General features: G+C 39.0%; 1 protein-coding gene across 4 annotated transcripts in view; it reads right to left on the reverse strand.

The window, feature by feature from the left end:
- LOC125036024 (protein lava lamp-like) overlaps positions 1–12,500 on the reverse strand; it is a gene marked incomplete at its 5' end in the record, with an annotated part of 47,219 nt that overhangs the window by 15,600 nt on the left and 19,119 nt on the right. For 3 of the 4 annotated variants that reach the window (XM_047628380.1, XM_047628379.1, XM_047628378.1), the window contains 6 exon segments: positions 442–525; positions 3,345–3,440; positions 5,124–5,228; positions 7,245–7,349; positions 8,965–9,090; positions 9,396–9,542. In XM_047628380.1, the coding sequence (XP_047484336.1) occupies positions 442–525; positions 3,345–3,440; positions 5,124–5,228; positions 7,245–7,349; positions 8,965–9,090; positions 9,396–9,542 (663 nt within the window). 4 annotated transcript variants of the gene reach the window in all.

A 12,500-nucleotide genomic window follows, 5' to 3' on the forward strand; every position in this document is an offset into this window, starting at 1 on the left:
AGAGAGAGAGAGAGAGAGAGAGAGAGAGAGAGAGAGAGAGAGAGAGAGAGAGAGAGAGAGAGAGAGAGAGAGAGAGAGAGAGAGAGAGAGAGAGAGAGAGAGAGAGAGAGAGAGAGAGAGAGAGAGAGAGAGAGAGAGATGAGAAGAGAGAGAGAGAGAGACAGAGAGAGAGAGAGAGAGAGAGAGAAGAGAGAGAGAGAGAGAGAGAGAGAGAGAGAGAGAGAGAGAGAGAGAGAGAGAGAGAGAGAGAGAGAGAGAGAGAGAGAGAGAGAGAGAGAGAGAGAGAGAGAGAGAGAGAGAGAGAGAGAGAGAGAGAGAGAGAGAGAGAGAGAGAGAGAGAGAGACAGAGAGAGAGAGAGAGAGAGAGAGAGAGAGAGAGAGAGAGAGAGAGAGAGAGAGAGAGAGAGAGAGAGAGGGAGAGAGAGAGGCCTACATTCTCACCTGCAGGTTGGCATTAGTCTGCGTCAGTGTGGCTTCGCTTGTAGTCTTGTCGTCGACAGCCCTCTGTAGTTCAGCTGTCTTCTCCTGCACCGGGGAGATGGGGTGGGGGGGGGGGGGAGGAGAGGGGAGGAGAGGGAGAGGGGGGTGTGTGGTTAGGAGGGGGGGGGAGGAAAGGAGGCAAACACATGTTAATCACAGCTTTACTCAGTTAAGAGAGAGAAAAAAAAAATATATACCCAAAATTTAGTCTTACTACAACTACTATTTCCCCCCCATTCCCTGGAGAATATTTAAACTCGTCGATAAAAATAATAAACATATCATCATCACCATTATCACAGATGTGTTTTTTTTTTTTATTATTCTAACTCTTTCCGTTACAAGGTTATTTTCACAAAGCAACCATAAATCTGATTAGTGTGTCTGTTCGTCGACCGCAATTTACGACTTCGCAACTGAGAGCTCTGCTTCCATTAGCGAATACTTCTTTTTATTAAGTTAATGTTGGCATTTATAGGGCTGGTCACATGATATTTCGAAATCTCTGTTCTGTTTATTAGGTTATTACTACCGTTATGTTTAACTGTTGCTAATACTACTGTGGCTGTTTATTGCAGGTAGTAAGTACTATTACTGCTGAATTGTGTTTATGATTACTTTTTCATCATTATTAATTTTATCGATATTACAATGAATGTTAGTATTATTTTATCGTTACTAAAACTTTATCATACTTATAACGACTACTAATATTACTACTACTACTATTACTACTACTACTGTTACTACTACTACTATTACTACTACTACTACATGCCCTCTATTGTATGTTACTAATATTGTTTTTAATAATTTCAGAAATAAACATACTTGTTCTTTGATATATACACATGGAACTAATATTAACACATCCTAATATATACACTGACATATCCTTACAATGATATAAGTTTTTATATATTTTTGATAAGGGCTGAATCATATCCACGAAAAAAAATGATGGATCAGATAGATGGATTAAATAGACAGAATCCACACGTAGATAGAAAGACCACCTGTATAAAATAATAACAGTAAAGGTGATATTCATGATGATAATACTAGTGATAATGACCTTTAAGAAATGATGGCGAGGATACTATTAATAACACTCAAAAAGTATATAAGAAAGTTGATTATCATAATGACGGTGATGATAACGATAAAGAATTAATAAAAAAATATATATGAAAAAGAGGGAATGGCACAGAACAAATAGATGAACACTAAACAGAAAACTTAAACCTGTGAAATAACACGAAACAAACAAACGAACGATACTTAAGAATTCTCATAAATCAAAAACTTGTATTGGTGAGAATCGAACGCACTGAATACGACCAACATAATTCAAATGGGATATAAAGTAATCAAGTAAATATAAAAGTGCACGAGTAAATAAGTTATATTTCTCTATGTAAATGTGAGAATCATTTTTTCTATGCAATTGATAATAGAGAGAATTAGTTAACAGATAAACATGTACCTGAATAACTGAGTAGATGAACAAATGGAGAAAAAAAAAATATGAATAACTGAATGAATGAATAAATAAATAAATAAATAAATAAATAAATAGATAAATAGATAAATAGATAAATAAATTAATCAATTGGTTAATTATCTAATTAATACATAAATACGTAAAAAAACTAAACATATACAAAAATAATAAAAATAACGAAAATAATAATAATAAAAACAAAACAAAATACATTGCCCCTTTCATACATCTAACCACCTCCACCACCCCCCCACCCCTACCCCTCATCCCCCTCAACCCCTACCCCCCCCCCCCTCACCCTCGACGCCACGTGCTCCAGTCCGTGACAAACCTCGGGCATAATTTCCAAGCGAGCGATGACCGTGACCCGATACAGGGAGGTCAAGCAGCTCGTGACCTGAAATGTAGCTGAGGGATGCCTAATGCGCACACCTTTGAATTTTCCTTGGGTGTTTATAAAAGGTGTGATTCACGAGCGAGAAACAAGGATAATGATGGTAGTGGTGATGGTGGTGATGGTGATGGTGATGATGATGATGATGATGATGATGATGGTGATGATGGTGATGATGGTGATGATGGTGATGATGGTGATGATGGTGATGATGGTGTTGATGGTGATGATGGTGATTGATGGTGTTGATGGTGCTGATGGTGATGACGATGATGATAGTGATGATGGTGATTGATGGTGATGATGATGATGTTGATAGTGATGATGGTGATGGTGATGATAGTGATGATGGTGATAATGATGATGGTGATGATGGTGATGATGGTATGATGGTTTGATGGTGATGATGATGAGGGAGAGGAAGGTTGAGAAGAAGAAGGGCGGTGATAAGGAGATTCATGGTGACAGCAGGGATGGTAATGATAATGATAGTTGTAATATTAACAGTTATAACGTAATGATGGTTAGGATTTTCATTGTCATCATGTTGGTACAAATGATGATAACAATAATACTAATAATAATGATAATAATAATAATGATAATAATAATAATAATAATAATAATAATAATAATAATAATAAAGATGATAATAATAGTAATAATGATAATAATGATAATAATAAAGATATTAATGATAGTAATAATAATAAGAACAATAATAATAACGATAATGATAATAATAATGATAACAATAGTAATAGTCATAATAATAAAAAATAATTATAATAATAATAGTAATAATAATAAAAACAACAACAACAACAACAACAACAAAAAATAATAATGATAATAGTATGATCGATAATAACAATAACAGCAACAACAACACCAACAACAAGAACAGTAATGATAATGATAATGATAGTGGAGATGAGAGTGAGTTCTCCTGTCACTCCTTCCTACCATGAGCGCCGCGATAGAATTGTCCCTCTCAGCGAGCGCCTGTCTGGATGCTGCGAGCTCTGTCTTCACAGTCTTCATCTGCTCATCTCCCTGGGCCTGTCGAGGGAGGAAGGGAGGGGGGAAGGAGAAGGGGGGGGTGGGGGAAGGGAGAAGTAATTTATTAATTGGATGATTAGTTATATGGATGATTCTTTGACTGTAGGTTTGAATTATATTGTTTTTTCTTGTTTGTTGTTGTTTATGTTTGTCTAATATTTCGTTTTTGTTTTGTGTGTTTTATTGTATCTCTTCTCTTCTGTCTAACGGTCACCTGTTATTTCTTTTTATTTATGTCTGCATCTGCTCTACGTCTCTTTGTATGTATGCATGTACGTATGTATGTGTGCATGTATGTATGTATGTATGCATGTCGGTATGTGTGAATGTATGTGTATATATATATATGTATATATATGTATATATATATATATATATATATATATATATATATATATATATATATATATATATATATGTGTGTGTGTGTGTGTGTGTGTGTGTGTGTGTGTGTGTGTGTATATATATATAATATATATATATATATATATATATATATATATGTGTGTGTGTGTGTGTGTGTGTGTGTGTGTGTGTGTGTGTGTGTGTGTGTGTACGTATATATATCTACATTTAAATTATTATATATATATATATATATATATATATATATATATATATATATATATATATATATATATATATATAAGTAATATGTAAGTGAAAACAATTCCGCACGTACATATAAGTAAGTAAGCCAGTAAGTAAGTAGATCCGTAAGTATTTACATGTGAATCAGTGTTAGTGGGTAGGTATATATATAGTCATGCATTTACCATGCAACTTTTCCCTTTTTGTGAGAACGGGTTTTGTGGAAACCTGCTCCGTACAGATATCTTAATATACATAAATATTTTTAATGCATTTGTAAGACATATTTCACACTGATTATCCATAAAAATGTGTAGTTCAGTCACATTTTTTGTCTTTTCTCAATGTTGAGATAATGTTGATAATAGTTATGAGTTGTCATAATTCTATCGAAGAGAACGTTTATAGTGACTTTAACTACAAAAAGGGGCAATGCTAATTATACAAAGTGATGCCTATAACAATGGCAATTTACAGATATGATGATTATAGAAAGGATAATTCCAGAGCTGTCAAGTCATAAATCTAATTAAAGATTGAACGAGAAGCACTATTTTATCAGTGCATTTACTCCCCTCAAATATCTTTATTTTCATCAGGTGCGGGTACGTACAAGTGAAAAGCTCTACCTTTCCCGAAGTACCCTTTCTCGTTAGTTGTGGATACGCACAAGTGATAAGCTCTACCTCTCCTTAAATACATATTTTCTTCATCAGCTGCGGATACGTACAAGTGAATAGCTTTACTTGCCTTCAAATACCATTTCCTTAGCTGTGGATACGTACAAGTGAAAAGCTCCTCCCCTCAAGACGCCCTTAAGCCTCCCAGGAGTCCATGCTTCCTCGACTCGAAGACATGCTCTCCTCCTGCTCCTCCTTCACGCCCTCCCCCCTCCCCCCTTACCTCGACGAGCGGCGGGGGGCGCATCGCCATGGAAACCAATTTGGCGCAAGTGTAGGTGTCTGTCCTTTTCCCCGTGTACACGAAGTCTCTCAGATTCCTGGTACAGATATACGTGCCCTCGCCCACCCTCGGGTAAGGGGTCCTGGCGCCGGCCCTCTCTGCATAGGCCTCCCCGTACTCCCCGATTACCTCCATCTGAGAGATCTTGGCGTAGGCTTGGTCCAGCGTCGCCTGCGTGCTCTCCAGGATGCCCCGCACGGCCGCCGCCTCGACCTCCGTCCGCTGCACTTGGGCCTGCGGGAGGAGGGGGGGAGGGGTCAGTAGGGGGGAGGAGAAGGGGGGAATAAGGGGGGAGGAGGGGGAGAGGGGTCAGTAAGGGGGGAGGAAAAGGGGGAATAAGGGGGGAGGAGAGGGGGGGATAAGGGCGAGGAGAGAAGTGAATAAGCTGGGGGGAAGGAAGGGGCAGAGAGGGTTGAATGGAGGGTAGGAGAAAGGGGGAGGAAAAGGGTGAGTTATGGGGTCGGAGGAGGACGAAAAAAGGGCGAGGAAAGGAAGAAAGGAGAGGGAGAAGAACGAGAAAGAAACATAAAAGGGTGGCTGTAGAGAGGAAGAAGTGAGGGGGTGATGGCGGGGGAGTCAGGGGGTAAAGAGGGAGAAGCAGAGTTGGGGAAAGGGGGTGAGGGAGGGGGATAATGAAGGGTGAAAATGGAGGTGGAGAAAGAGGGAGAAAGAAGAACAGAGGATGAGGGGAGAGAGGATCTTTCCCCTCGCTCTCTCCTTCCCTCTCGCCACAACAAGGAGGTAATGAGGAAGAGCGAAAGGGGGGGAAGGGGACGGATAATCTGAGGGAATGGGAATAAGAGAGGATAAAATGAGAGTTAAGAGAGAGGAAGAGAAGATAAAATGAGGAGGTAATAATTTCGGGGGGGGGGGGGGGCAAAGCACAGAAAATGGAAAGAGAAATGAACACGTGGGCAAGAAAGGATCGACAAAAAAGAAGTAATAAAGACAAGAAAAGAAAATAGAAAGAATAAGAAGATACTGGATTATGCAAAGAAGAAAATGACGAAGAAAAAAAATAAGAATGAAAATGAAGATGAAAAAAAGAAAAATAAAAGAGAATAAAACAAAAGGAAAAGGAAATATCCCGGAAATATGAGAAAATGAGGAGAAACAAGTAAACAAACAAAAACTAATTCTACCATATATCGGTTGTGCAAGTAAAATGATATAATAGTAAAAATATCAAATATGAAAAAAGAGAGAAAGACTCAACAACAACAACAACAACAACAACAACAACATTAACAACATCAACATCTAATCATAAAAAAATAAATCTTGATAAATTCATCTTACCATGAATATTATTGTCATCATTGTTATCATATTGGCTCATGTCATATATCTCACAGTCATCATTAACACCATACTTCCATTACCAAAATAAATGAGAAAAAAACAAAAGAAACAGTACAGAATAATACGAAATTATGACCAACCCTCAACCTCATAAAACAAAATACATACATATTCTACTTTTCAAATCACATTTCAAAATAATACCATAAATCACATCGAAGTAAATAAAAACATCCAACACATATGGAACAAGTTGCACGAAATTGTAAAATCGAAATAAAAGCAGATTCCATTGATTTAAGTGAATAAAATGCAGGCTGTGACGAGAGCAGAGTTAGCCTAATTAACCAGGTTCTCTGCTGATGCAACTGAGAGTAATGAATTAGAACATAATTAAAACTCATAGTACTTACATCAGTGTGATATCAGTGGGTATAAGTGGGTATGATAATATAAATGGTATTGGTATTGATAATGCTAGCAGTAATGGCAATAATTGTGGCGGTAATGAAATTGGTATTGATGATAATGATAATGATGATAATGGTAGTAATGATATCGTTGTTGATAATAATAACAATGATCATAATGATAATAGTGATGATAATAATAATAACAATAATAGCAATGATAACAATGATAATGATATAAAAACAATAACGATAATAATAACCATGATAGTGATAATAACAATAATAATAATCATACTAACAACAATAATGATAAATAGTGCTACTTCAACGACTACTACTATAGCAATAGTAATAATATCAATAATAATAATAATAATAATAATGATAATAATAATAATAATGATAATAATAATAGTATAATCAATAATAAAAATAACGATAATAATAACAACAACAACAATAACAATGCTACTCATGACAATAATGATAATAATGATTCACTTACTCCTATACTGTTTTTTTTTTTTTTTCTCACCGTGAGATCAGTGACGTCAGCTGTTTTCCCTTCAAGTTGCTCCTTGACTTCGTTGAGGTGGCCCTCCTTCTGGCTGAGCTGCTCCTTGAGGCGACCCACTTCTCCCTGAGGAAGAGAGAGGGAATTAAAAAGGGGTGAAATATGGGGAGGAGGGAGGAGGAGGAGGAGGAGGAGGAGGAGGAGGAGGGGGTAGGGGGGAGGAGGAGGAGGAGGGGGGAGGAGGAGGAGGGGGGAGGAGGAGGAGGAGGAGGAGGGAGGAGGAGGAGGAGGGAGGAGAAGGAGGAGGAGGAGGAGGAGGAGGAGAGGGGTGGAAGAGGGAGTGGGGAAGAGAGGGGAAGAAGGGAGGGGGTGACATGGAAGAGGGATGGAAGGGAGGGGGAGAAGAGGGAGGCAAAAGGAATGTGGGGGAGGAAGGAAAAAAAAGGAGGGAGAGAGAGAGGGAGAGAGAGAGAGAGAGAGAGAGAGAGAGAGAGAGAGAGAGAGAGGGAGAGAGAGAGAGAGAGAGAGAGAGAGAGAGAGAGAGAGAGAGAGAGAGAGAGAGAGAGAGAGAGAGAGAGAGAGAGAGAGAGAGAGAGAGAGAGAGAGAGAGAGAGAGAGAGAGAGAGAGAGAGAGAGAGATAGAGAGAGAGAGAGAGAGAGAGAGAGAGAGAGATTGAGAAAGAGAATGAGAAAGTTTGAGAAAAACAGTTAGACAGACAGGCAAGACAAGCAAAAAAAAAAAAGAACTTAGAATGAGAAGGAAATAGACATCGTTAGTGACTTCCAAGTAAGCAAAGAAAAAAGAAACATAAAGATAGCTATGTAGAAGACCAGATTCATTGCAGATGTTAATGTGTCTAAATACAGTTTGTCTGTAGCTCCAACTAAGCCCTTGTATATCGGCTTGTCAAGGGACCTGCTTACGATACGATACGTGACGAAGAAGTACGTATCAAGCAAGAGCAACATATCACCGGGTCGATTTTTTTTCTTCAATATACCTTACACACCATACCCACTACTTTTACAACCGACCCCTTGTTAGCATCTGTCAAACGAAAAAGACAGGAGGAAAATACAACCTTAGATAAGTACAACATTTCCTAAAGCAGAAGGAAGAAAATCCGCTTTGAAATCTACAGTAAAAATGTCCAATTTACTTTCCAAATCATCGTGCCGTGTTCCTTAATCCGAGTGCATCCGCTGTGTTACGCGAACGGGAGCGATCTACACTGCTTCAATGCATGCAGGAGGAAATTGAAAGTCCAAAATCCACGTGTACTTAGAAGCTACTCACTGCGGATGTAAATACTCATGCAAATTTGATCATCATCCCCGTGTGTGGCATGCTTGTTACGTAATCGGAAATCTACATAAACAATGTTACTTTTGACAACATTAAGCGATAATCTGAGTGCGTTTGCGTGTTCGTGCATGAATGCATGTGTCTGACCATGCGTGCATTCGTAAGTGCGTGTGCGTGCAGTCCCGTTGCATATCCGTCTTCCGTGCAAGTTGCAGGTATAAGCTCAAGCTGAATTCACTCCAGGCAGTCAGGCATTTTGCCATGCTTACGACAGGCAGTCAGGCAGTGCTGCCATGCCTAAGGCAGGCATACAGTTAGGCAATATTGCCAGGCCTACATCAGGCATGCAGTCATGTAGTGTTGCCACGCCCAGGACAGGCAGGCAGTCAGGCAGTCTCGTCATGCACAACAAAGGCTTATTGCCTGCCCTCGAACCTTTAGGCTGCTCAGCTGCTCGTCTGCCTCTGCCTGCTTCTGCTTTTGCTGGAGAATCTGCTCGGAGGCCTCGTGGATCCTCTCCTGCTGATTCCTCAGCGTCTCTGCCTGCTCCTCCGAACGGCTCTGCGGGAACCGACCCTCTCTCTCTGTGTCTGCTGTTCCCTTGTCATTATCACCACCTACGCGCTCTCTCCTTTTTTCCAGACCTCTAACGTGAATATTATTACAAATGAAATCGCATGAAATGAAGGAACAAGTGAACATTGCGTGAATAAAATGAATCCAAAAATAAGGAAATCTCATCGCAAACAGAATGTAAAACTAAAAAAAAAAAAAAAAAAAGAAGAAAAGAAAAACAAAAGAGGATCACGAATCTCCTTCCAGCAACCCTGCGAATCCTCCTGAAGGATCCGACCCTCTCTCTCTACCTTCAGCTTCTCAAGGTCGCGAGTGAGGGACGTTCTCTCATCCTCCAGCTTCTTGGTCCGTCTCCTGAGGGCGTCTTCGATCCGGGTCTTCTCCTCGACGAGTTCCTGGGAGTCCTTGAGCTCGCCACGGAGGGTCGAGAGCGAGTCCTGGATAAAGAGCGGAGGTCAGAGGACGAAGCTTCGGGGTCTCGTGCCGGTTTCGAACAGGGTCAGGTATGTACACGCTGTCAGCCCTGCGCTCTCGCGTCGGCCTCTCGCTCTCACTTATTTCTCCTTCTTTCTCTCATTCTTTCGCTCCTTTTTTTTTCTTTCTCTCTCTTTCATATCGCCCTTTTTTGGCTTTCTTTCTTTCATTCCCACTCTATTTTTAGGTTTTTGTTTCAATGGATATATTCATTTACTCTTTCTCTCTCTAGTTTTCTCTCTTTCGCTTTCTCTCTCTCTCTCTCTCTCTCTCTCTCTCTCTCTCTCTCTCTCTCTCTCTCTCTTTCTCTCTCTCTCTCTCTCTCTCTCTCTCTCTCTCTCTCTCTCTCTCTCTCTCTCTTTTCACATCTTAAAGATCAATGCATTTCAGGTGCTCAATATTGCAGCATTGTTGACACCCTGCATCATGCAAATACAGGTGCCTTTCAACGCAAAGCAAAACAATAAACGATTAGGCAGCAGACAGCGTATTTAAACTTTCCTTAAGGCATTTTTTTTACAGATAACCAGATATGTCAAAATAATATTTTATCTTGTGTTAACTACGGTGCACACATGCAGTTATTTTTAGTTTTTATTTTATTTTATTTAGATACGTTGAGTAGCAGTAAAGCTTTAAAGGTTAAGGCAACTTTTTTTCTATGTGTTAAATTCCTTTCGACTCTAGTTCTCTCTCTCTCTCCTTCTCCCCCCTATATCTCTCTCTCTATCTCTCTCTCTCTCTCTCTCTCTCTCTCTCTCTCTCTCCTTCTCCTCTCTCCCTGTCTGTCTCTCCCCCTATCTCTCTTTCTCTCACTCTCCCCCACCTCTCTCTCTCCTTCCCTCCCTCCCCAGCTCTCTCTCTCTCTCTCTCTCTCTCTCTCTCTCTCTCTCTCTCTCTCTCTCTCTCTCTCTCTCTCTCCTTCTCCTCTCTCCCTGTCTGTCTCTCCCCCTCTCTCTCTTTCTCTCACTCTCCCCCCCCTCTCTCTCTCCTTCCCTCCCTCCCCAGCTCTCTCTCTCTCTCTCTCTCTCTCTCTCTCTCTCTCTCTCTCTCTTCTCTCTCTCTCTCTCTCCCTCCTTCCTCCTTCTCTCTCCCTCCCCTCTTCTCTCTCTTTCTCTGTTATACCCTACTCTTGCATACCTCTTTCTTCATCTTTCGCATTCCCACTCAATTGCAAATTACATCAAAAGTCTTTTACATGACTGAAAGCACAGAATCATCTTCTGACCATTGCACTTTCCCCGGTCTAACGAAAAAATTACACATGCGATTCTTACCATATTTTTTTTTTTTTTTTTTTTTTTTTTTTTGGGGGGGGGGGGGGGTAACGAACCTAATAATTTAAGGCAAATAATTTAGTTCAGTTTGAAGATGGTGTAACTTTTCTCTTTATTGGTTCATTGAGTACATTTTTCTTGTTTGTTTGTGTGAATATGATTTACCGATAGCTATATTAATCGTTGGATATGATAGTCTGATCCTATTTCGGTTCGTTATCCCTTAAGTTCTTTATACAGGTTTTGTTTCATCTATACATGGCGGCCTTGGGATCGAATACTCTACTTCGATCGCTTACAGAAGGGATCAGCAGTCTAATACTACCTTCTTTTCTCCTCAATCCATTCCCACCTTTTCTAAATAAGTTTCGACCTACGCAGGTATAATTCTCGAGGGAAAAAATATATATATACACGTTTCCTCTAATTACTGAAAAGCGGCTTTAACTCTTCGATGGCAAGGAAAGTCTCATAAAACAATCACTTCGCTTCGTCTACCAACCAAGCTTCATAAAACGAAATACGGTGTTAGTAGTCTTAATACTAATAATATTAGTAATGAGCAATAGTAATTTGCAATAAATATCGTGATGAGGATTATAATGAGATTGATAATAATGCGTTTGACGATCCTAATGACATTTGCAGTAACAATGAATTATGGCAATAATTATGATGATGATACTACTGATAATGATGATAATGACAGTAATCTTAATAACAATAATGACAATGATGATAATGATAACGATAATGATGATAATGATAACGATAATGATGATAATGATAACGATAATGATGATAATGATAACGATAATGATGATAATGATAATAACAATAACGATGATAATACTAAGAATAAGAATAAGCACAAGAAGGGAAAGAATAACAACAAAAGAAAGCCAATATTAAATATAAAAAAAAAAATTGTCTTCTTTATCTTACAGAAAATTGTCAATCACGCTATAATGAGAGTAAAAAATACAAAAGGTCAGTCATGCCTACTCCTACTACGTAAATACATTTGCATTAGGCTTGTATCCCCTCATTCGCCAATAAAAGCGACCAAATTTACCTTTACTTTGCATTCAACAAAATAATCCTCTGGTTTAAATTACCTTCATTTTTCCTCCGTTTTCGAGAAAAAAATAACGTACCTCCAGTCGACTCTTTTTAGTCAGAAGATCTTCGTGGTTTCGCCTCAAGACACTAAGGTCATCTTGAGAGTCTGAGAGCTCGGCCTTAAGGTCAAGTATTTGGTCCTAAGCGAGTGTGAGGAGATGGTAGCTTACTTGTACTCTACTTGACACTAAGTAAGAATTGGTTCTATGGTTGGTACTTACGGGTGGCTGGTACGCTTTTATTAAACCTCTTTTATTTTTTTATTTTTTTATTTGTACTTGTATTTGGTTTGTATGCTTTTTAAACTTATTATTTTATTTTAGTTTTGTTGTCTACTCGAAGTATGTGGAATGGGGATATATTATTTAAAGGGAGAGAGATATTTGTCCTTATTTTTACGATATTTCCTGATCTTAGCGATCTGTTCGAAAGCGTGGGACTACGAGCATATTCGGATATCGCAGTTAGACCACTTTTAGTTTATCTATCTCTTCTTAATTTTCTTTTCTTTTTTTAATTCAT

This window comes from Penaeus chinensis, chromosome 20, assembly GCF_019202785.1.
Source record: "Penaeus chinensis breed Huanghai No. 1 chromosome 20, ASM1920278v2, whole genome shotgun sequence".
In the NCBI taxonomy this organism is placed as follows: domain Eukaryota; kingdom Metazoa; phylum Arthropoda; class Malacostraca; order Decapoda; family Penaeidae; genus Penaeus; species Penaeus chinensis.